This window comes from Ixodes scapularis, unplaced genomic scaffold (assembly GCF_016920785.2).
Source record: "Ixodes scapularis isolate PalLabHiFi unplaced genomic scaffold, ASM1692078v2 PGA_scaffold9__187_contigs__length_104089568, whole genome shotgun sequence".
NCBI classification, from domain to species: Eukaryota; Metazoa; Arthropoda; class Arachnida; order Ixodida; family Ixodidae; genus Ixodes; species Ixodes scapularis.
In genome coordinates this window covers 89,998,425-90,024,527 of record NW_024609884.1, presented here as the reverse complement: position 1 = coordinate 90,024,527, position 26,103 = coordinate 89,998,425, and the positions used below count along the sequence as shown (strand labels likewise).

Below are 26,103 nucleotides of genomic sequence, written 5' to 3'. Positions count from 1 at the left end.
ATTTAAGCACAAAAAGGCGCAAGCACAATGAGCAGCTCTAAACTATGAATCGGTGGCTGGATGATCACAGCTGAACTTTGAGTCGGGCAGTGATTGGAGCCACCTAGTGAGAAGTGCCGTGGCCGGTGTAGTCACGGTAAATGGCGCACAGTTTGAAATATCGGTGGTGAAGCGGATTCACAAGCACAGAATTTTTTGTATATACCAGGTGTCCCAAATAGCGGCCAGGCTCCTTAAATCGACCGCAAAATTCAGTTTCTTAACCTATCGCGCTACGATTTTGTGCAGTGTTGCCCACAGATGGTAAATTTTTTTTTGTCAAATTTTGAAGGAGAGAGGAAAAAGTAAAGAAAAAGGCCTAACTTTTATGAAAACGCAGCGAAGCCACCAGTTTTCAAACCATAGGGCACCCTATTGTTGGAAGACCGGTTGCTTCGCTGCATTTCCATAGGAGTTAAGCCTTTTTCTTTCTTTACTTTTTCCTCAGGTAAATTCACTCTCAAAATTTGCCAAAAAAAAAATGCACCATCTGTGGGCAACGCTGCACAAAATCGTAACGCGATAGGTTAAGAAACCGAATTTCGCGGCCGATTAAAAGAGCCTGGAAACTGTTTGGGACACCCGGTAGATCTCTGGAGCCTAGTCAAACCGTAGATGTTGATTCGGATTTTTAAAAAAATTGAATGAGGTGCAAATAACAAGTTTTTACTATAATAAGCTTTTGTTATTAAGTTCCCCCTAAACCTCTGTTGACCTGTTTATTTATTGATTCATTACTTCCCGAGGGCCCAGGTGCATTACTGGGACTTTATATTTCTTCTTTGATGATGGTGCAGGCAATTTCCTACTACAACAAGGCCTCCAGGGTTCTGGGGGATAGGAAGTTGTACCCAGATATCTGGGACTCTGTTAACTGGGAGCTGTCCTCTGCCCTGTTCACCCTGGGGACGTTGCTTCAGGACTATGCACCGCTTTCTACGCATGCCCAGGAGGAGGTAGGACTTCCGACGTTACCTAGAATTCGAAAAAGGTCTGCTAGCTAAGAACCAATAAAGACTGTGGGCTTCCTTTTTCTCCTAACAGATTGAAAAAGAGGTTGTGAAGCTCATGCTAAAGTCGCTTGACTTGTGCAGCTCGGAAACATCACTGTCGAGGCAGCCACTCTATCAGTACCGAGCAGCAACCATCTACCATCGCTTGGCATCCCTGCATCACAATGCTTACCGGAATCAGGTGAGGAACGAGGCCTTGTTTTGAGGTCCTTAAATCGACAAAGTATTTAAGCTCGCCAAGGTTTTCATTTGTACATGACATATGAGAGCCTAGTTATCCAAAACAAAAATTGCGGCTCAAAATTCACATTTTTTTTTCTCCAGAAAATTGTTGATCAAAGGCCAATTTGAGCCACGCTCACCCTCTTTGTTGTCACGTTCCGTTCAGACACAACCACTAAATATAATCAAAGTCGTGGGTCATCAAAGGCACACACTCAATTTTAAAAAAAATATATAGGTATGAAACCCATTTTGTGTTGCTTCCAAAAAACTGCAAATACATTGATCGAAAAAAAAAAAAAAAGAGTTGCACAGAGCCAACATGGTGTCATATCACTGGAGTAGCGGGCCAGACGGCTGGAAAAAGCGGACTAAGCGATGGCGGCAGACAACAGGCATGGGACCTCTACTTCAGAGCTGTCGTTCGCGGTACCGGCGAATCTGTCTAGCTTCAAAAGAGAAACGTTCAGCCTTTTCACTCTCGTGAAGAAGGAACACCAGCGGAGCTGTACTCGATACACTGCTGCAACGTGCACACTCCCGTTTCCCGCTTCTTCTTGTCCGAATCACCGCCATTCGTGGATACGTCTCCGGCGAACCAAAGTCGGTCGCACACGGCGCACGTGACGCCAAACGGGTTCTCCACGAACTCCCTCCGGAACCTCGCCGTCGCAGCCAAGAACTGTTCAGCTGGAGTGCCGTCCTGTCGCCGCCGGGCCTCGCGCTTGCGCTTGGCCTCCGTGGCAAGATCGTCGTCCGTGGTGTTTGCCCGCCGGCGCCCTTTGCATCGCTGGTTCTGTTCTCGGCGGCGGCTTTCCAGGCGAGCGATGTGCTCTTCTTTGGCAAGGGAATCTGAAGTGCTGGACGCAGTGGAAGTCGAGGCGACAGCGGCTTTGCGGCGGTTGCGGACCCATTCGCGCTGCTGCGTACGTCGCCGCTCCTTCCGCAGCCAGTCTTCTTTCCCCGAAAGGGCGCACGGACGACCCATCCTGAGTCCAAACTAAAACTGATAAGAGCATAGGAAACAGCGCGCAAAACAGACGAGGACAAAGAAACACACGTGATGAGTGCTATATGCTCGTCACACGTGTTTCTTCTTCGTCCTCGTCTTTTTTTTGCGCCGTTTCCTACGATGAATTCCCACCAATGCGCCCAACTATCCATTCTTCTATGATAGCTGGAAAGGTTTCTGCCATCTACGAGCGACGGCGACAACCAGAGTGATTGTGTGCTTGCCGCTGTCGCTTATAGATGGCGGTAGCTGTCTAGGTAGGTTTGTGTCGACATGCTTTTGATACCGGACACGATCCTGGGGAACCTAGCCCTTAACAGCTCCGCTGTTAAGGGCTAGGTTTTGGCCTCGGCTGTGAGACCCTTTGTGTGAGTGTCTCACAGCCGAGGTCAAGGGAGATAAGAGAAGGTTTACCCAAGTGTCATTGTCCTCTTGTCATGTGTGTGTGTTTTTTTTTTGTTTTTTTTGTAGAGACGGCGTTGGAGATGGGGTATATAAAGCGTGGATGAAATATACTTTGCAGCTGAGTTTGAGACGTTGCCTCCTCTTTTACTACCTTCTGTTATAGTCTTGTGCGAATAGTGGATTTTGAGTCCGAAGCGAATTCGAAGCGAATAGTGGTTTTGGCCGAATATTTTCGATTCGAATATCGAATAGTTTTTTAACGCCTTTCACTACCATTGCATAATGCTTAGACGAAAACCCAGCTAAACCTGTAAAGGTTATTCCACTTTTTTATTCATAAGCTAAGCTTAATCTATCTATATTTATGAACTGTGATCTCAGAAGGTCTGGTGTCTTGGGATGGCAAGTAAACGACGGATTTGACATAAAACGAATCCTATATAGATGGCCAACTATAGCAATTGAGTGACTTTACGAATCTTGATATATAAAATATTTTTTCTTTAATCTCAAGTTAAAAAAGAATGAGTCGCGCATGATGAACACAGGTTGTAAAATCATCTCTATCTAACATAGTATACTCTTCCATAAAAGTTTAATTTTGAAACTTTTACTACAATGTAGATATACACATTCACAAAGTTTCCATTTATTTTCAAATACAGTCGGCACGGGTGCACCATCCCGCTTTGAATGTATGCTTTTTTGAGCACGCAATTACGATATTGTTTATCGCGGCGGGTTACCCCGTTAAGTGCGCTTCTTAGCGAGCACCAATGTAATGCGGAGAAGCAACACCCGCGGAGCTCACATCCGCGGGTTTTGCTTCTCCGCAACGCACCGGTGCTTGGTAAGAAGCGCACTCAACGGGGCCAACCCGCCATAATCAACACTTCGAAAAACGCGAATAGTGCAGTTCTTTTCGAAGCGAATATCGAATAGTGTATTATTCGGAACTACTATTCGAAATTTCGAATATTCGCACAACCCTATTCTGTTGTGTTCTCTTTTCTGCCCCAGTCTCAGGTTTACAATTATGTTGATTTAGTATGGTGTCAGAAACCCAATCAATGTTTTGCTAAAGAGTCACAAAAAAGTCACAAATATTCTAATAAAGTAAAAAAACGCAGCTGCTCGAAGCCGAAACCAAAACATGTGCACGGAAGCTCGGAGGAGAGAGTTGCCGGAAGTCGCATGACTATCGCTTCCTGCCCAGTTTTTTTCCGTTCCTCCGCTTCTCGGGCATGTGAAGTAGATGACGACAACGAGGACGTTGCTTGAACCATTTGTCATGCGATTGTTTCATACTTATTTCCCTTCCCCTCGTTGTTCTGTGCTTGAAGATTGATTGGCCGGTGACGGTGGCTTCGAGGCGAGAGCGCCGGCCTACGGATCCCCACGTGGCGGGTTCAAATCCCGGCCGAGGTGCCCGCAATCTGACGGAGGCTTATTGCGGAGAAGGCGCCGTGCAACCGAGCTTTTGGTTGCACGTCAAAAGATCCTCTGGTGGTCCAAATTAATCTTCAGTCCTCCGCTGGCGCCTGTCAGATGCCCGTTGTTGTTTTGGCACGTAAAAACCCCCAAATTTTGATTGGCCGGTGCCATGAACCACAGTTTAGAAAAAGCGGTCCCACGTTCGTCGCAATGTTGGTCTGCCGTTCGCCATCATCGCGTTGTCCAGCCAGCAGTACGTTGCCAAATTGAGAATGACCTGTACATGCACTTCCTGTGATCTGTGCAACTTTTTTTTTTCTATCGACGTATTTGCAGCTGCTTTGGAGCCACAAAAGATACCCCATCTTTTGCGTCTTCTTTCTTTTCTTTTTTTAATATTGAATGTGTGCCTTAGATGACCCATGACTTCGAATATATTTGGTATACATATGTTTGAACGGCATATGACAGGGGTGGTCAGGCTGACCCGGCCTAAGAGCCGTTAACAAAACCACAAAGCTTTCAAGAGCCGCGGGGGGGGGGTCGGGTCAAACTTTTGTCCAGAGCAATAAACGAAACTCAAACTACTTTAAATCTATCCGAGCCAAAAGCAGTCCAGCTGTACGTAACGTAGCAGTAGTGGCAGTAGCACAAGACTACCCAACCGACTGCAACCTGTCTTTCGATTAAAAACTTTAAAACGCGTTCCCTTTCTCTTTTTAGGGAAGTGCGGGGGGGGGGGGGGGGGGGGGGGGGTGAGAAGGTGGAGAGGGGTTAGGGGTAGGGGAGGCAGCCGCGAGCCGCACTTTCACATGCGAAGAGCCGCAGCTTGGCCACCCCTGGCATAGGACTTTGGAAAGGAGAGGGAGCCAGCCTGAAACCGGCCCATTCTCGACCGGCGGTTTTGGGCGGAAAGAAAACGAATTTCATGCCACAAATTGTGTTCTGGATAGTTGGGCTTTCATAGGTCATGTTCAAATAAAAACATCGACATGCATAAGTAGTTGTCAGTGTCCCTTTAAGATTGTTCGAGATAATCACACCCATATAGGCTAAACGTGATGATTAACAACAGAAAAACAATACTGTAAAACCCTGAATGTTTGCGAGCCCTTAGTTTTCGCAATTTTTGCGAATTGAAAAATTTGTGGAACTTAAGGGCACACGAAAATTTCGGTCCTTAAGATTTTTAATGCAGGCGTCTGTAATTCACGAAATTTAGTGGCCACTATAATGTCCTCTGTGACCGATTTGCGAAAAATAGAGGCCACAAAAATAAAGGATTTTACAGTACATGCAATTTACAACGTTATCAACTTCGGCGAGCTTAATACCCTCAAGCTTGTTATCAAAAGACCATATCTTTTTCTTTGTTGTAAATTGCATGTATTGTTTTTCTGGTGTTAATCATCATGTTTTCATTACACCATGATGATATTCAAGATGGTTTGTTGTTTCAGTTTATCTGGTTGGAGCACAAGCATTAATTATATGATCACCTGGAAACATTGCGATTTTCATGTGCTCGTTTCTGTCTATACAAAACAAACTGTTAACATATATTTAAAAAAGCATAGGTCCTAATACAGAGCCTTGTGAAACTCCATAGTGCATATGTAAAAAGTCTGAAAAAGTGCCATTAGCATCTACAAACTGCTGCCAATATGTGAGGTATGCTCTAATCCAGCCTATGAGTAAACTCCAAGATCATTTAGTACATTCATTAATTTACAATGGGGTACTCGATCGAACGCATTTGACAGATCGATAAAAACTGCATCGACTTGAAGATGATCGATGGCATACCGAAATATTTTGTGATAACATTCAAATAATAAAATATTTTTGTTGCTGGTAGGATGCTGCAGTTAGACATTTTTTATGTGTATGGCTAGGCGTGGAATTTCGTTATAATACATTGTCTTGTTAGGTGACAGATCAAAATCTGTTAATTTAATATGAAAGGCATAGCAGAGCTCCTTTTTAAATCTTGTGCAACACCTTTGTTGATCATGCTGGTACAGTGCTACCAGACTCAGTGGCCTTGTGATGTAGTATTTAACGTGATCGCCCCACTGATAACCACAGTGATACAGTATGCTCTTGGTACTCAATTGAAGAGGTCATTGGTTTTGATTGCAAATAGGTTCTTGCAGCTTCTAGATTCACTTTGAGCCAGAACTGCAGTGTCTTAGAAGCTTTAGGTAATTCTTGTTCTCGTTATAGTAAGTACTATATTTTTTTAATTAAGTCAACATTTGATATTACCATAATATCTTGAAAGATATTATGGTAATATCCCCTGAAAGATAACCCGCTCCCTATTTTGACATAATTTGGTATTTTTTCGAATCACAAAATTTTTAATGATTGCAGTGCCAACGGTGACTTTGGCTGAAATAGGATTTGTTAGTTACGGCGAGACAGAAGCAGGGTGATTTCAGATAAGATGACCAAAGGGTGGCTGGTCGACATTTTTAAATCAACTGATGTTTTTATATGCCATTGTCTAGTGTCTGGTATAAACTAATCCATACTTAGTTTTGACCAGAAAAAATATTTGGGGACAGGAAAAATCGTAAGGCATGAAGAGGTGGACAGTTGCATTCACGCGTACTGATGGAGGAGGGCATGTTTGAAAGAGAATAACTAAAGGGGTAAATTTAGAATAATTCTGATACTTTTTAAAAACAATGTACGGCTACAGCTTGCTTGTAATATAAAGTAATAATATTTATTTAAATTTTATTTATGTTTCTAAAAATTGCCAAACATGCCTGCTCGAATGACAAATGGCAAAATGTGGAGGCCTGTATCTCATAAAATAATTCAATCATTATCATATAATTTGCAGGCAGTAGTTTACTTATATATAGCTATTATTTAAAAAATAAATAAGGTATCTGAGTGATACGATAGTCGGGACATATTTAGGCAAACATAAGAAAAAAATCAAACAACAAAAATTCGGATGCAAATAAAAAAAAAACACCTTCGATTTTTTTTCAATTTGGGTACCCTGTCGTACTCTATTTCGGCATTCATTTCTATTAAAGACATGTTGCATTATTTTATTGAGAAAGAAGACACAACTCCCCAAAGTAGGGTCCTTTTTCAAAGGCTACACTTAGCAGTGCCTCATACGAGAAGTGACTCTGAGCTCCAGTTTCAGGAAACTAACACACATCTTTCATATATTTTTATTCAGATGAGGTCACTGACAACTAGAGCAATCGGCCACACACTAAAAGTGAGGAGAAACTATATACAGCATTTTACATACAGCGTACAAAGAGGTATCATATTAGAGACTAGTGATTCGAGAAAAGATGATGCAGTGTGAAGTTTTACTTTCCGGTATATTTAATGCTTAGAGTAAAAGAAATAACTTTACTTTCACACACCAAAATGAAGATAGTATACTAAAATTGTTGAGGTTAGCTATGATATTCCGGGGACACACCATTTCAGGTGAGGGGTGCCACTGCGCCGGACTGTAAGAGCAGTAATGTGATTGCTGCGCCAATTGCGCCAAACTGCGCCAAGGGGCGAACCCTGCTACATCCTGCTTCATTTTGCCAAAATACGGGTAATCTGCGCCAAGCCTGCGCCAAAAAACCGATTTCGGTCACCTTTCAAAACCGAAACTGAACTGAGTACCGTAATTGAGCATGCATAAGCGGCCAGGCCGCCCGACACAAAGTACCTTGCATCAATAGTCCATGCGGTCTTGCATGGGTTTTCCCGTCGTCTCTCGTTTTGCGCTTTTGTCGTCTAGAAAGTCTCGTCTCGCGTCTTTTTACAATTTTTTTAACGACAGACGCGGGCGTGGGCGGACGCTCCGATTTCCGGTGATGTGGCTCTAGTAACTTAATCAGCTGCTCCAAGTTCTTTAGTTACAAAGAACTAGCAATTTCTACTCGTGCGAAATATTTCTGAAAGAACACTGGAAAAACCCTTTGTCAAGCTCCATTTTCATTTATCACAACTCTTGTGGGGAGGCTCCTCCTTATGATCCTTCAACAACTTAACTCTCAACGTCGACACCGTTACTTCTCCCAACTTTTTGAACTAGATACAGCAAGAAATTCATATTTCCTCAATAGTGATTAAATATTCCTCTTAGCTTTTTTTAAGTCATCATTGAAAGGTTTAAACAACATAATGATTGCTTTGTCTGTTTTCACTTTGAACATTCCATCCTAGTCTCAGGTTTCTCATTATGCCCTTAGCTGATGTTATAATTTTTTTTTTTTAAATCTTTGAATTGGAATTAAAGTGGTTTATTTTAGGTTTGATGAACTGCAAGGACATGTATTGAGAGTGTCTTGTCCAACTGTTTGTGCTTTATGGGTGCAGATGTCCGAAGAAAGCAGACGGAAACAGCAGAAAGCACTGGCCGAGCACTACTATGAACGAGCACAGTTCTTGTTTGAAAACATGGAAAATGTGACAGAGTTTATGCGTGTACTTCTGGAACACGCTGGGCTACTGGAATTACAAATTGCAGGTACTGATCGCCTTCTAAGTTTTCTGTTTGCTTGTTGACGTTAAAACTTAAATATTCTAATAAAAAAAAATTAAAAAAAACTGTCCTACCGCATAACGTCTGCATCTAGTGTAACTTACCTAAAAAAGCTTTTGACTGTACACGTTTAGTGGCTCATGGGACATTGAATTTCTCTAAGGGACTAACTCAGCATGGGCATAAGCAGTGGAGAAATTTGTATGCATTTGTGTGTGCTCATGATTGGCACTCTTATTAATTCTCATGCTGGGGTTCCCTCCCACCTGGGACAGCCACCAGTGGAAAGGAAAGAATAGGACAAGTTTTCCCTTCTTGCTATATTGTATGGTGCCTATGGCAGTCACTCCTTGTCATCTGGTGCAGTGGCGCGGTTTCTGAGTTACTGTACCTCTTTGAACTGGACAAAGTCTGCAGTATATAGCATAAAACGTGAGCTTGGTTGGAGTTACATCTAAGCTAAAATATGAGTCTACATCAAATCCTTAACCCTTTATGCCCGTCACTTGAAATACTGGAGATATAGAAACCGTGACGTGGTTTGAGAACACACAAAATACACAAATCTGGTCTAAAAAAAATTACCTTTTTTCGTAATTATGTTTTTGAAATGTCGCTCGTAAGCAACATTACGCATTTGCAGCAATATTTTATGTCCAATGATAGAAAACAGTTACTACCTGGGAGAAGGCACAGGTGCACTTTAGTGGGGCATGCCATCATACCTCGCGGCCACTGTGAACTTCAGTTTTTAAAGAACAAATGATCCATTTTGAAGCTGCAATTTGATTCTTGACTGCCAAGTGCAGGTATGCTCGCCCTTGCGGCAGAGGGCACTGAATTTATTCAGGTGCATATGGCGTGTGAGAAATTAAATTATTATTGAGTTGTTGCTCCTGAGCAATACTGGGCATTAAAAGGCTAAGGAGTTAAATTGTGAACTATCAATGTTTCACGAAACGTCAAGGACAAGCTTTAATTTGGCCTCTCATCCGACATTGCATATTTAGCTGCAGCAAAACCTTGATTATGCTGCAGATGGTCAAGGACAAGTGTATCAATTTGCCATTTGTTGCATTTGCTTCCTTGTCAGGGTTCGCACACGTCCTTGAAAACCATGAAAACCCTGGAATTTGAAAACAGCATTTTCTAGACTTTGAAAGCCGTGGCATTTTTAGCAGTGCTTGAAAAGTCTTAAATATCCCCATGATATAGTAAGTTTTTTGTTTTGGCAATAATTAATTTTTGTTACAATAATAAAATATAATTATTATTTTTACATGTATGTTAACTTAAATTTTAAAATTCCAACGAGGAAGTTTTCTTATATGGCACATTTAGACACATTTAGCGGATGCCCTTTAAGTGCCTGGCCACAATGGTCGCTGATCTGACAGCTTCAGCTAATCACATCGCTGAGAAAGCAGAGGCAACAGGTGACATCACCTACATTGTCAAGTCGAACAGCCTAAGGAAAACGGCGAAAACCAAGATTTAAGAACTTCTAAATATCAACCAGGCAGAGATGGAACTGCTGCGACAATTGCGCCATTGTGCGCCTATTGACTTTTCATGCGCCACACTGATACAAAAGTATAAATAAGAACGAAATTGCACCAAGGTGCACCCAAACTGAAATTATAAACAATCCTCGTCGAAATTAGCCGTTTCACAGTTTCTCTTGGCGACTTTGACATCGGAACTTCTGGCCGAAGGGGAACGCCAGTGGATCCGAATCCGAATCCCAAGCTCAAGTCGCTGCCACAGTGGTCGCTGCCATAGTTAGACTTCGTTTCAGCTTATAACAGTTGTTACAGCATCCCTCATTGCAATGCTTCTGCTACCAGGGGCCCTAAACTCATCGAACACAAAACCGGAGCCGAAAGTTCGCAAAGCGCGCTGATTGGACGTCGGCGGCAAAAACGCGAAGTCATCATCGTGACTGTCCAATCGGTCCGCTTTGTCAACTTCGGCCCCGACTTTGTGTTTGACGAGTTTAGGGCCCCAGACCTCTTTGAAGCCATTCATTGTTGCGCTCTCCTTCGCCTAAGTGCTACAAGCGTGAGCTCCGGGCCTTCAGCATCCCTGCCAAGATTGTGCGCTCGTGCACTGCGAGCGCTGTTCAAGACCACATGCTGGCGCTTGTAGTATCAGCTGCGTCTGGACATAAGCTGAAACGAAGAATAACTGCTGTTGCTGTGTGCTTTTCTGGAGTCCTGGAGTCACTTCATCTGAATAGTGGAGCAAACAGCGCCGCCATGTTCCGATAAACTCAAATGTATTTAAGTTAATGCGCCACCCAGTGTCCACACGTGCAAAATCAGTCCAGCCAGCGCTTGCTCGCAATTGCGTCCAGCCAGAAACTGCACGTGCATAACACACAAACACAGCAATGAACGCACCCTAATATGCTTTTGTGGAAAAATGCATTGCAAGCCCGCAGCCTGCTTTTGCCCACCTTGAAACCCCGCACAGAAATGTTGGGAACATAAGAAAGGCAAGTGAGCAGTGAGGCGTGTGACGGAGCGAGGTACGAGCTGAAAACTATTTCTGCCTCTTTGTTTATATTTACCTTTTTGCAAGTTGGTTTCATCACGTGTCACACTTTCATGCAGTTTTGCTTTATATATTTCGTGTAATTTTTTATGTAATTTCTTTAAAAATGTTTCAATTAAAATGTTAATTGAAACTACTATTCACATGAAGCTATCCAGTGATGTGATTGCTGCCCCAATTGCGCCAAACTGCGCCGAGGGCCCAACCGTGCTACATCCTGCTACTTTTTGCCAAAATATGGGTAATCTGCGCCAAGCCTGCGCCAAAGAATTAATTTTGGTCGCCTTTCAAAACCGAAACTAAACTGAGTGCCGTAATTGAGCATGCGTGAGCTAGGTGGCGCATGCGGCCGTCCAACAGAATGTACCCTACATCAATCGTCCATCCGGTCTTGCTTTGTTTTTCCGGCTGTCTCTCGTTTTGCGCTCTTGCCGTCTCGTGGGTCTCGTCTTGCGGCTTTTTAAATTTTCTTCAACACGTGCCGCTGGACTGTTTTTTGACTGAATAGTTACATTTTGAATACAATTTTGGGAACCTGTTGGCTAGGTTGCCTTTATGTGTGCTTTGCTTAGGGTGGAGACATTTGGCCATTTTGTCCCACACTTTTATTTTTCTTTTTTGTTCAGAAGCACGTGAAAGAGCGTGACCCTGCACGCATTTGTAGCGCTAACTGTGCTATGGCGACATTTTGTTTTCGTCGATTTCTTTGTATTTTACCTGTGAGCACGTGCTGTCGGCATCGGGTACTACAAAGAGTGGCATCACCCTAAACAGAAGGACATTGAGGCACCCTACTGTTGGCGACCGAGCAGAGTGGCATGGTTTCCATTTCGATCGAACAGCCATCTCCGCTAGCACGACGAAGCACGTGCAACTGCAAGCCTGCCAAAGTTGCCTTGATGTGCATGCGAACATGAATGCACCACAGAGGCACCAGCCGGGACGCTTGCAATCCATTGCTTTACGTTTCCTTACTTTTGACGAAAATCGGGCACGTTGGGATCCATTAAAACGGTGGCAAGCGGTTTTTCGGAATTGCTCGGCGACGCCTACAGCAATGTATGTACACTTGTGGGATGTCTCAATGTCTCTTTGGAGGCATTGCAAGTGGACATTCATGACTAGCCGAAGGCAAAGTAAGGCTTGCAGCAGCCTTGCAGAAAGTTTCGAAAAGCAAAAACGAAAGCACCCGCTAGTCATAATGCACCTTTGTCTTGTGTACAATTTCGCATTGCACTGCAGTAGTTACGTGTTTCATCAGCCTAAGACTGCTTCCATATATTATATAACTGGCCAACCTAATGCTGTGATATTTACTACTAAGCTGGTCATTTTCAAATAAGGTTTATATGTGCAGTTCGGTTCATATTTATCTATAACAGGTACATATATATGTATCATTTAACTGAAGCACTGCAAAATGTGTCATGTCACTGGCATTTCAGTTACATGTTGAATGACTCCCAGGTGGTCTAACTTGACCATAATTTGTTGATTGCAGTGAACAAAGTATCCTTCGTTTGTCCAGCACTGAAAACAAATATTTTTATTTTTATAAGAATATCTGCTCCAAAAACCACTTTTTCAGCTCCGAATAGGCGTTTTGGCTGCTCCAAAAGCCACTTTTTCCTCGCCAACACGCTGTTGTTGCTGCTCCAAAGGCCACTTTTGCTGCTCCAAAACTCTGTTTTGGCTGCTCCGAAAGGTGCTCCAAAACGGCTTAGGCCAGTCACATCACTGAGTTATCTGCATGCCATATTTCTTTGAGTTTTGAAAACCAGTGACATTTGGCCTCTATTTTAGCATTCCTAAAACTCTTATGCTGCTCCCAGGATTGTTCCAAACTGCAGTTTTTTCTGCTCCCAAGATTGCTCGAAACTGCAGTTTTTTCTGCTCCCAATTAAGATTGCTCCAAACTGCAGTTTTTTCTGCTCCCAAGATTGCTCCAAACTGCAGTTTTTTCTGCTCCCAATTAAGATTGCTCCAAACTGCAGTTTTTTCTGCTCCCAAGATTGCTCCAAACTGCAGTTTTTTCTGCTCCCAAGATTGCTCCAAACTGCAGTTTTTTCTGCTCCCGAGATTGCTCCAAACTGCAGTTTTTTCTGCTCTCAAGATTGCTCCAAACTCCAGTTTTTTCTGCTCCCAAGATTGCTCCAAACTCCAGTTTTTTCTGCTCCCAAGATTGCTCCAAACTGCAGTTTTTTCTGCTCCCGAGATTGCTCCAAACTGCAGTTTTCTCTGCTCCCGAGATTGCTCCAAACTGCAGTTTTTTCTGCTCCCAAGATTGCTCCAAACTGCAGTTTTTTCTGCTCCCAAGATTGCTCCAAACTGCAGTTTTTCTGCTCCCAAGATTGCTCCAAACTGCAGTTTTTTCTGCTCCCAAGATTGCTCCAAACTCCAGTTTTTTCTGCTCCCAAGATTGCTCCAAACTCCAGTTTTTTCTGCTCCCAAGATTGCTCCAAGCTGCAGTTTTTTCTGCTCCCGAAATTGCTCCAAACTGCAGTTTTCTCTGCTCCCGAGATTGCTCCAAACTGCAGTTTTTTCTGCTCCCAAGATTGCTCCAAACTGCAGTTTTTTCTGCTCCCGAAATTGCTCCAAACTGCAGTTTTCTCTGCTCCCGAGATTGCTCCAAACTGCAGTTTTTTCTGCTCCCAAGATTGCCCCAAACTGCAGTTTTTTCTGCTCCCAAGATTGCTCCAAACTGCAGTTTTTTCTGCTCCCAAGATTGCTCCAAACTGCAGTTTTTTCTGCTCCCAAGGTTGCTCCAAACTCCCGTTTTTTCTGCTCCCAAGTTTGCTCCAAACTGCAGTTTTTTCTGCTCCCAAGATTGCTCCAAACTGCAGTTTTTTCTGCTCCCAAGATTGCTCCAAAGATGCTTTGCCCAGTTCCATCCCTGACCAGGAGGTCAAGGAGAAGCTGCAGTAGCTCTACTGAACCCTTGACTAGCACCTCTTAGGCAAATCTGCCTTATCCTAGGTATTGTGCAATAAAAAATTGTTGCAGTATCTATTTAAAAATTAGTTACATTATAAATTTACTACATACTATGTAGTAAATTTATAATGTAACTCTATGGTAGTGATGTAAATACTCTATGTAGTAATGTAATGTAAATACTCTATGTAGTACATAGAGTATTTAAAGGGGTCCATAAATATATCTTTACAGGCCCTTAAAAATCCTTTCCTTTGAAGCCTGTACAAACCCTGCTTGTTCTGAAGTTGAAAAATTGCCAGCTGACACGGCCAACTCGGTGTATAAGGCCGTAGCCACACTCTCCATTTTGCTTCACTCCTCCTTTTTCCTTTTCACCTCTGCCTCTCTAAACTGTACTTGCCATTCTTGCCAGGGTAGGCATGACCTTGAACTAGGCTTAAATTCAGGCTTTCAATCTCCCGTTTATCTTGCCATCTTTCTCCAGTGTGTGTGTGCTCTTCTGTTCTGCTCAATTTTCTTGGTTTTGCTAGGTTAATTTTGCACTGATTTAGAAGTTTGTAATCGTGCATCACGTGCATTACACTTGCTCGAGCTTTATATATACCATTTTGTACCGGCACGTGTCTCAAGCTTCACCGCTTCACACCGGCGTGCTAAGAGCAGCGGTTGATGTGAGGGAGTATCTGCGTTACTCAATGCACTCGGAAACTTTGCTTGCTCTTATAGGTCTACATTTTGTGGATACGAATATAGATAAGCCCCTAGTTTTGACCCTTTGACGGTCACGTGAAAGTGCCCACATAAACGCGAAACCGTTTGCGATGTGAGAGGTGTTGCTATTTGTTACGTCTTTGGCAAACTATGAACATTACCGTAAAATACCGAGCAAGCGCCCCCTCAAAATTATGGGATAATCGCGGAAAACTCGGGGATGGGCGCTTGTTAGGTTCGAGAGCAAAAACACAGAAGGATCGCGTAGTCGGGTGGGCCCTTGCTCGGCCCGACCGTCGAATTCAAAATGGCGGCCATTTGATGCACTTGGAAAAGGGCCGTCATTCGCCAAGCATGCAAACGTATAAAAGCAGAGAAACCTTGAAGAAGCATGGATATGAACAGTTTATTGAGAGAAATGAAAGAAAAGAAGCACTAATGGCGCCTTCTGGCTGTCATTCGTGCACACCCGCATGGACACACCTAACCGTTTCTTCCACCGTTTCACATACTGCGACGACGCTTTGAAGTTCCCCAGGTTCAGTCCGTCCACAATCTTTCTTGCTTCTTCGTCTAAAAGCCGGTTGCTGACTGCGCGGCCAGCCCTGCGTCTATCCTCCAAGAATTCAAATAAGGCATCATCAACCTCTTCACTGAAGACTGGCGCCCTGTCACTTAGCCTGCGTTTCAGCCGTGATCTTCCGTGGTTCTGTTGCAGGAGCAGCTCGTATTTTGAGTCCAACTCGCGCACTCTTTTACGGTCAATCTTGAATTCACGTGATGTCCGGCTTACATTCTTTGCGTGGTGCCTATGCCATTCAACAACTTTGACTTTCCTAGCGACTGTATACGAGTGCATCATCCAAACAAGCGACCTGAGCGAACGCAAGCAATGCAGCGCAATTAACACGGAACTAACCGAACCACTGAACAACAAGCGGAAGCGGAGGGGCAGAGGCACATGGCACACGGCACGTGTGCAGCACTCACGCTAAGCTCTGTGCGGCTTTTCATTTGCTAGATCCTCCTTTCCAACGCAGTGTATCTTCACTGCTTCACTCTTGCCACCGTGCCCTTGCCTCTCTTCCTTTGTACACCAGCTCGCCTGTATCTTTTGTTATTTCTGTCATTTGACCTCGATTCCCGCGGCGCCAGTGTTGCCGTGTTGCGCCGGAGCCATTCACCCGATTCCCGCGGTGCCCTTCGCCCCCTTCGCCTGCACTGTCGTGACTCGTAACTAGTGCTGGTCGCTTCAACTTTAGGAGATAACGGCCGTCCGCGGCGACTGGGCGCTTACCATGTCCTTCGCATATTTTTTTAAATTTGCCTAAAATGAGGGGTGGGCGGTTGTCCTCTGTTTGTTTTTGAAATTGTTCAAAACTAGGGGGTGAGCCCTTAATGTGACACGGGCCCATGCTCGGTATTTTACGGTATATTTGCCCGGTGTTCTACTTTGCTGGGGCTATTTATAGTTTTAAAATTAGATGCTCTGTACATGTGATACGCATGAGATGGTGGTTCTGCATGTCGGCTGCTCTGGTGGATGTAACAATTGGAGTGCCAGCCCTTGACTTAGACTTTTAACGCTCCTCAGAATTAAATTAAGAAGATGAGGGCTTACCATCCTATGAAGAAGCTCTGTAAAGCAACTCTGGTTCGAAATCTGAAACCACCAGAATGTCGCATTAACGGACACGCCAAAATGAAATCGAATGGAAGAAAGGTGACAACTTTCGGCCTTAAATATATTTCCATCTTATGCTTCTAAACCTGAATAACTTGGAAGCACTGCATGCAGTGCTTCCACTAAATAACGAAAAAAAGCTGTTCATTGACCCTTTCTTTATACTATTTTTAATGCGAAAGCATTAACTGGGGTCCCATGGAGCGAGGCGGCGTCATCAGTTTGAAGCTTGAAAATGCACCTAGTTCCTGCGATTTCGCCTTCGGTTCCATTGGCTGGTGCGCGTCGACGGGGCTTCCATTGGCCACTGGTCTTGTCAGTTTCCACGACCGCTCACCCCATGGCGCTGCGTGTCCATCAGCTCACCGTTAACACTCAGCGTCCAAGGTCACCAGGGGAGCACGCGCGCTGACCGGCGACGAAAAGTATGCAGCAGACGAAAAAGGGAGCGGACGAGCGGCTTGCATGCTTTCGCATTCACAACTCATAAGAAGTGCTTAGGTATAGCTCGAGCTTTTTTTGCAAACAAAACCCGACCGCTGCAAAACATTTTTGGGTAAAAACCTCTACCGTCAAAGGGTTAAAGAAGAGTTTTGGGGGAAAAAAAGTACATCTCGATTTAAATAAATATTGTAGTTCTCCACAGCTGTGAAAGTACTGTGCGACAAGGGCTCGCTGTGTGAAAGTGTGTTCCGGTCTCGTCTATAGGTCCCCAATGCCACTAACAGTTGTTGCATCTTTCCATGTTATACTTTTCTTTATCGCAGTCCTCTAAAACATATCAACAGGGTTTTAGTGTAAGTGCAAGCATGCAAGCATGTGTAAACTTGTGTTGTCACATCTTCTAGGTCTTCAGGGTTTCAACTCGAAGGTCAGTCGGCTGCAGTCGCTCTTGCGGCTGTTCCTTACATCGCACAAGATGATTGGCAGCCTGCGGCCTGAAGCAAAGAAGCTGGATGCTGTGTCGATCGGTCAGGCCAGTGATTCCGAGAACCTCGATGAGCTGGAGGACAGGAAGGCTCTGCTGATGCTGCTCGAGAAACGGATCCAGGCGACGCTGCAGAGCATACTTAAGCTGCACCACAGTTCTGTCAAACACAGGTGAGGGATGACATTGCCTCACATTTCTTTCAGTTTTGAGTGTCTCCATGGACTTACCCAACACTTCTACAATTCTTTAGCACCCTACCGAAGCCTCTTTATTGTAAGAATTTTTTTAATGCAAAAGCATTAACTGTTTCATGGAGCGAACCGGCGTTATCAGCGTTGGAGCCGCGAAAAAATGGGGCCTAAGAAAAAAGCACCTCAATTCCCGTGTCCCATGGAGCGAAGCTGGCGTTGTCTGTATTGAGGAATAAATTCCCATTGGCTGCCGTGCGTCATAGTTCCAAGGAACGCCACCCCACTGAGAAGCCCTCCTCATGGCACTACGGCCCGCCCGCCGGTAAAAGGGAAAGGTTGGCTCGCACTTTGCCATCCCTCTCTCCCCCTCTCGCGGGTCATGTGTCAGGCGTGGTGGGAGGCCCAGAGGGTGGGGGAAGGGGGAGCGGGAAATTCCCACTCCTGACGTGTTCTGCGCTCTGCTTTCGGCCATGTCGCACCGCGGACAGCGGGGCGCGTTGCTTGTAGAAATGCGCTGCGCGTGCATGTGGGAATGCCATTCCTACACATAGGCAGTTTTGAGTGTCCTGTAATTTTTTTTTTTGGTCTGCTTTAGCATTTTATTTACCGAGTTTTCTGTATGGAGTCTAGAGGATCAGCTGGTGCTAGTGTCTACGGGTCTTCTGGTTTCAAATTGAAGCAGGCAGAAACCAGTCCACTTTTGCACGTGCTCCTGTGCATTCCTGTGGGAAAATGTGCGTGTATTATGACTCTTTGCTGGAGAAAAACAGGAATCACCTTTGTCACTTGGGTCGTAGCGAATAGTAGGTAACTTTATTAGATTATAAAAATGTATTTGCTTTAGTTCCAGTATTTTTTTTTTATCAGTGAGCATTAACTCTGCAGTATTTCAGTGACAGTCCTATGTTCCACAGCATGGTGTGGAAAGACAAACGACTCATCTAAACAGGAATAACAGTTGAAAGGATGGCAGGGCTTGTTCAAGGTGTGCCAACATCCCAGTAACGCTAATAGATAATCTGCAAGATTTATGTCAGTAAAATGACCTTCATTCTGCAACTTTACGAGCAGTTAAAAACATGTCGGACAGCAAAAGTATGTGGACCATAATGTTTCTTTTTCTATTTTCTCGTATACTTTTCCCCTGTCTTTCTTCTTCGACCAAGTTTCTCTGCTTTTACCAGTCTCGGGTTTTCTACATCATGAGTATAATTTATTACCTATTGCACTAATTACTTGGCTTTCACTTTATTTTGGTACTCTGCACCAGTAGAGTTGCCACTCTGGAGTTGGAATGATTCTGGAATCATTCCACATTTTCGCGACCCCGGGATGGAATGGGGGGAATGGAATGGGCGGCAACGTTAAGGGGAATGGAATGGTAATGGAATTAGATGCCTTTTGCCCGGAATAAAATGGGAATGGAATGAACCCATTTTTAGAGTTTATAGTCAGCTAAACTGAGCCAGTCAGCGAGTCAGTTGCTCAGAAATAAAATGAGCAGGAAACTGCTAGCCCACGTGGAGCCCTAACAGACTTATAGGCAAAAAAATGCAATACAAAAAACAAGCGTCAATGCAAAGAGCAGAGGGGGAGGGGGAGGGGGGGGGGGTGTTGGCGGTGGCGGACGCGCATTTTATGGACGCGCAGGACCCGCAGGCGATGGGCTTCACTGGCATTACACGAGAGCGAAACTAGAAACCAAGCACCAAGCAAAAGAAACGAAGGGAGCGGCAAAGAGAGTAACCGCCATGCACGGCTCGCTCGTCATTTTCCTTCTTAACTTGATTTTTTCTTGGTTTTTTGGGGGTTTTTTTGTGTCGGCATGGAGAACGTAGGCACGCACAGAGTGATATCTGGGAGCAGGGGCAGCTCATAACTCGCAGAGCTCTGATAAATCATTGACTCGTGTGCCGCCGAAAGATGATCAGTTATTGTTTTCTTATAGTTGGAGGAGCATTGTTTAGCAGGTGGCCAATGCTATTGCCTTCCACATTCATTCATGCACACTGCTTTGAAGTGCGAAATGTGGGTTTGGTTCGGCATTAAAACAAAGCGAGATTCACTCCTATTCACTCCTCTTGCACTTTGCTCCGACACTTGTTTTTTATGCTGCATTTTTACGTGTAACTACGCCTTTTACTCGGTCTTTGTTCCGATCTTGTTTTGTGTGTTATATGTTTTACATTCAAGTGGGTTAGGGTTACAAGCAAGCTAGCGGATTCCTGCTCATGTCCTTTGGCTTCAGCCTCTGCATACTTTGGTTTACCTTGCGATGGACCGCTGCGGACGCTATGAGTCGCCACAGGCTATCCAGCACCGTGAGCGGGACTACATGCACTGGATTGGCTTCAATGGCTCCCGTGCTGTCTGTTGCGGTCCATCGTAAGGTGAAGTAGATATATCGTCACCGCTCTTGTCGTGTGACCGAACTGACTAGACCTGCAGAAAGACAGTCCCGCGCCAGTCGAGGCACAACCACTGCTGTGAGGGCCACTGAGAAGGAGAGCTGGGTGCTAGCTGCTACTGAGGTTTTGGCTTCCGCACGTCTCGGCTGTCCAGTCTGCATTCGTGCTCCTTGTCCTGGATGCTGTTTGAGGCGGTCAGAAGTCAGTTGGACGGTGGTGTTGAGGAGAGACGTCAATTCGAACGGTGCGGTTTTACCCTGTTAATTGTATCTTGGTGTGAAGCTAGCTTTGTTGACGCTGACTGTGCGACCCATAGCCGCAACGTGAACAGCCTACCTCAATGAACAAATATATATTTGTGCCCAGCAGACGTTCTATTAATCGCCTGGAAAACACATAAAGGATTGAATTGAATATGATAAGAAATATCGAGACTCGCAAAGCAAGCGTGAACTTGTGCGTTTTAAAACAGGTTTCGTGACATAGTCTATATGGTCCCTCGTACTGCGCCGTAGAGGTTGCACTTTGTCAGATGATGTGTTCTTGCTGCTGTGCATGGAGTCGTTCCAACAGCGTACTAGCCGTATTTCTGAGCAGGTATTTGAAGAATACAGTAATATAGCTTATTTCTGCGCTATGCACAAACTGCATATTTTTATGGTCTTATCAAACAAACATGCTGGCTGCATATGTTCTAAAAATCAAATGCAAAAAAGTTTCCAAAAAAAAAAAAAAATGGGTGGATTTAGGTTTTGCTGTTTGTTGCCAGCCACGTGGTTCCGAGACCGATGTCTTAAACCAGCGTCGACATATCAAGGGGCTCTCTTGATGTTTGCAGTACAATGTAAACAAACACTTTGTGCCACCAGCACTCCGCTTAGTAAAATCAGTGCTTTTTTGAGGCAGTTAGCATTTGTTTGCAATTTTCAATGCGTTTGTTAATGTCAGCTTTATGCTGCTTATGCTGGCAACAGAATGTGGCGGTCAAGGGCCAATTTTCATGTTTAGAAATTAAGTGTAATGGAATGGAACGATTCAGCCATTCCAGGAGTGGGAATGGGCCCAGTGTCCCTATTCCTATCTTAAACTCTTATTCCCCGGAATGGAATTGGAATGGAATGGGGGTGCCCATTCCGCAACACTGCTCTGCACGGACTCATCCTGCGTTACGGCGTAGTTCTTGCTGCCTCTCTTGATTTTCGAGATACCCTTTGGGGTTACACCCACGAAGAGCATAGCCACGTCAGCACAAACGTTGGCATCTGCCCAGTGCTGCACAATGGTGGCGCATGCTCAGAGGCGCGCTATCTCGGGCCCAAGGTCCGCCAGCAGATGTCGCATATACGCAGTCCACAGCGCACCGCTTCCGCTGTGTAGACAGGGTTGATGCCGAGTACACACAGGAAATGCATGTATAAACCCTTTTTTACACTGTTTATTGCCACAAATTTAGAATAAAAACTTTGTAAAACTGGCCATTATCTTTATCTACTCGACTGAGAAACGTTTTAAGCTATTTGTTGCATAAAACTTCTTCATAATATTTGCTCTTATAATCAAGTGCAAAGAGAAAATGCACCCACCTATTCCCATAGAAAGGCATTACTAGAAGTCAATTTCAAACTGGTTGCTATATGCTTCAATTTCAAACCGCACACCGGTGCCGGCTGAACCTCTAGTGTGCATTGTAATAACTCTAGAGTCCGTGGGTTCGAATTTTAGCGGAAAAAGTATTTCCTTAGATAGTGCACACCTAGTGCATATTCCACACATGAAAAAAACAAATTCTACCAGCACACTTTAAAAAATGCCTTCTTTATTAGTGCACAAAAAAGCTTGTACAGTCAGAAATAATTATTAACACAATGTGTCATTTCCAGATTTGTCGCATCTCGTTGTAATGAACAATCTTAAAGGAGCTGTGCAACAATTTCAGTGCTTTGCTTAAATAATTTGGAAGTTGGTGTCTCGACCTTTCTGAAGTAAAGAAGAAAAAACCGCTTTTGCCTGCATGTCCTAGTTTTTATTTTAAAAATTGACAAAGATTGAGGTTTTCGGCACCTCAACTCCTTCACCATCTCCCGAGTCACGTGCGCTGTGACGGGAAAGGGGGACACGTGGGGTTCCGGTGAAGCTCTCTAGAGTCGTCAGTGAGCAGCGAGAACTCACCTGCTTGCGAGCACATGACCACGTGCTTGTGCAGCGCGATCAACAGCAGAAAGAAGGAAAGTCTCGTCCGGGTCCGGCCATCCACGTCCGGCTCTGCCCCGGTCTCCCTCCTGCTTCTGGCAACTGTTCGCAGTAGCGTTTTCGTTGACCTCGTATAGATGGCACCACTAGAACTACATATAATAAAAGTTGTTGATGATTCCAAGTTTCTGACGCATTTATATTTACGTTGGAATGATAAGATTTATAGAAAAACTACCTTTTATCGAGCAGGTATTTGCACAGCTTGCTATCTTTTTACAAGTCCCCCATCGACGTCATGCTGTGTGGTTCTCATGGCCGCCGCTCGCAGCTGCAGGTCTGGAAATATTATCATTTTTGCCTCGCGATTATGCGGTGGAATCGCAACATTTCGATGTTGTGATTTCATGGCCAACCGGGTCTTGTAATGCAACAGGTGCAGTGTTGCGTGCAGGGATTTTCGGAAGTACTGCATTGGCATTGCATATTTATTAGAACTTTTTGAACAGAAAGTCAAACTGTTTTGGCAAGCTTGCAATGCTGCTGTAGGCATTACTATATTGTAAAAAGGCTGATACTACAGTAAACATGATGTATTTTGCTTTTTCAAAAAGTAATTCCTAAAAAGCCTCGCAAATGATAAGCATTTTTTTAGATTTAGTTTTATTAGATTTCTGTAAAAGTGTTGAATCAGAGTTGGTAGCTCTTATAGAGGGTCTCTCTGCATGAGTTGTTTTGCAGGCGAGGCACCTTTTTGAAGTACAAATTGGTTGTTGCATCTTTTGGAGGAGTCTGAATAAATTGCACATCCATTGACAGGCGTACCTCATAGCTCACTGAATTGCTCATAGCTCATAGCTCACTGAATTGCTCATGGCTCGTAGCTCACTGAATTGTTCGAGGCTCACTGAATTGCACATCCATAGACGGGCCTAGCTCATAGATCACTGTTATAGCCCACTGAATTTCTAGGCTCATAAAGTAATTAAAGATGATTAGGGGTATCTCGAAATCATTAAGCCACTCCAGAAGAAGCACCTGCAGTTTGTTATTGTTTGTTATATTTAGCATTGGTCAGGGGATGCAGGGGTCCGTTGTAACTGGGTTGGACTGTGCTATCCGAGAAAAGTTTTTGCACAACTTTTTTACTCTTCTGTTTTTTGCTTTAGATCTTTTCAGTCACATTATCATAAATTGTAAACAAAACTCGATTTCAGAAACGAAGGTGCCACTACATTGTGGAAGCAGCTCTACTCAGCATCGTTGCGAAGAAGGCCTGATGAACCTGTGGAGCTGTTTTTGGACAAGCTGCTGACAGAGATCAAGGACACCCTGGATAGGGGGACATAGCCCAAACCTTGATCAGTGCTGGCTCTGCGGAACGCCCTAGTTGAAGAACTTTCATTAGCGAATGAAAGCCGCATGCCGGTGTCATGTAGAGAGAAAAGATTTTTGCTTCACAATTGCTAGGTTGTATCAATAACTCAAAATGTATTATTCTCTTATGGTGATGTGTGTTTATCTCTTAATTTTCGTTTGATTTGAGCAGTCCCTAGGGAACAAAATGCTATCATGCAAGTTTGGAGCAACGCATAGCTACTGCCTAAAGTTAGCTGTTCGGTGGTATGTTGAGGATTGCTCTATTTGTCCCTCTTGCGGTCATAATTCACCTTTGGTTCGTAGTAAACACATGATTGAGTTTGCTTTGTAGCAAGCAGCGTAACATTTCAAATGGGTTGTTGTGGTCATGCAAACACAATTAGTCGGGTGATTTTGTACCTGTCAATTAACTCTGGATATTTTTTTCATCTACTGAGGAACTTCAGGAAAAGGCATAACTGCCTCTACAACATTTTCTTTTGCACCAATTTTATGTTTTGAGAACTGTTCAGCGTCAACATTTTTTGTTGTTTCCATTTTCTATCTATATTAGCTGTGGGGTAGGACACGGAGTTGAAGAAATTTAATGCTTTAAATTTTGCTTCGTATGCCAAAAGTTGTATATAGATGTGCTTGTGAAGCATGAGGCATGTCTTGTGGGCTTGCTTCTGTAGATTATTTATTTACCTTTGTTATACTATATTTGATTTTTGAAAGATTAATAAACCGGAAAGGACTGACATACATTTGATGCTTTGCCATTTTCCTCTTTTTTCTCTTTATATCTGGACCTCTCTTCTTCCCCAGGAGTTTGGTCCTCTCTTCTGAGCTGAGGTCATGTGGAACTTTGTCCTCCTCTTAGTTTTTTTTCTTTGCAGGTTGGGAGAGGATTGGGTCAGTCTGCTTTTCTTATGGCCAGAAGCTTATCATTAACGCAGTGGAAGCTACGCTCTCACACGCCCTTTCCCCCCTTTTTTCTGGTGGCAAGAATCGTATCATTACCTAGATTAGAAAGCCGAAGTGATGAATTTGCCTGCGTCACTCGAAGAAGTGACTGTTGGGCGCATATTGAATGCGAGTGCTGCTGCGTCAGCGTTCAGCAGGAACTCGTGTCCAATCGGAGAGAACCCGAGTCCCAGCCGAATTCTGTCGCGGCAGTCCTGTTCAATTCGCGCCCTACGGTCGCCTCGCTGGCGCGGGAGAATTCAGCACTTAGGCTTTCTTATCTAGACTGTGTTGAAGCTACGCTCTCACACGCCTTTTCCCCTCTTTCTGGTGCCAGGAAGCGTGTCATTAATGCTGCCGACCACTGAAAAATTTGTCAAATGGAAAGAAAATTGAATTCGCTTACATATTCTTCACTTCATTTGGCCCAAATAAGCGCCACAGTAGCACATATTTTTTTCAGTTTACATGTGCTAGGGAAAACAGCTTTTCATTTTTTTAGTTTACTCGGGTGGGACAAGCTTTTCACAATTTTAGCGGAAGCCTCCACCAACTTCAGGCACCTCTGTAATAAATCCCAGCATGATGAGTCAAGAAACCAATTTATGCGCTCAGTTTTGTGCAATGCGCGAAGTTCTTAACGCCAATAAACAATTGCCGTTTTTTTTTCCTCCGAGCTAAAAAGATGTCATCAAATCTATTAGTGCGCATCACATTGTACCCAGTGATGGAACTGCTGTGCCATTTGTGCCAAACTGCGCCAGAACGAACAACTTGCTGCATGCTGCTCCAAAGGCTGTATCTGTGCACAATTTGCGCCCTGTCTGCGCCAAAAAGGAGCTGTTCTCGAAAAAGAAAAAACGAAGTATCTGGCACGTGGCATGGTTGGCGATGCACTCTAAGAAAAAAGGGAGGAGAAAGGTAGCAAAAGCGACTGTTCCTCCTTGTTGCGGACAAGTTGCCCAGAGAAGGGAGGAACGGCAGTTCAGATGAAAGGAGGAGGGCGAGTTCCTCCTTGTTCAGTTGGCGCAGGGGTAGAACATCGCGCTACTGACCAAGTGGTCAACGGTTCGATTCCCAAAACAGTGTTTATTATTATTTTTTTTTATTTATTTTTTTTTTTTTTTTTTTTTGTTTACCAAAACACACATAAACAAACCCAGACCAATGAAAGGAAAATTAAAGTCCTTATTATTCTCCCAGACGTTTTCCTCCTCCAGGCAGACCGGAGAAAGCTTTCACCCTCCCGACCCATCTTCTTTCGGTTTCGTTTTTCGAGCACATCGCGCACGTTGTTTAATAAATTAATGTTGAGTTGATTGCGCTTCAGCGGCAGCGAAGGCCGCCTGTAATTCCGTCTTCTAGTCTAAACGTGCAGAACATTTCGGTTGCATTGACGTTTTTACCACTAATTTTATCAAACGAGCTAACGAAGCCGCTAGAAACAGCGAAGTTCCGGAGCAGTGCCAGCAGCGCTACATACACTGGGTAAGACGGCCGTCTCCAATTTGCGGGACACA

At 44.2% G+C, this 26,103-nt stretch overlaps 1 protein-coding gene across 1 annotated transcript in view; it reads left to right on the top strand.

Annotated features, from left to right (window-relative positions):
* The window catches only part of LOC8028606 (erythroid differentiation-related factor 1), a 90,397-nt gene extending 66,013 nt beyond the window's left edge, over positions 1 to 24,384 (top strand). Inside the window, exons 17-21 of the mRNA XM_029988443.3 lie at positions 837 to 995; positions 1,084 to 1,233; positions 8,485 to 8,635; positions 17,387 to 17,639; positions 23,476 to 24,384. Coding sequence (XP_029844303.2) covers positions 837 to 995; positions 1,084 to 1,233; positions 8,485 to 8,635; positions 17,387 to 17,639; positions 23,476 to 23,608 — 846 coding nt within the window. The 3' untranslated portion in view covers positions 23,609 to 24,384. The remainder of the gene's footprint in view (positions 1 to 836; positions 996 to 1,083; positions 1,234 to 8,484; positions 8,636 to 17,386; positions 17,640 to 23,475) is intronic.
* The last annotated feature ends 1,719 nt before the right edge of the window (positions 24,385 to 26,103 follow it).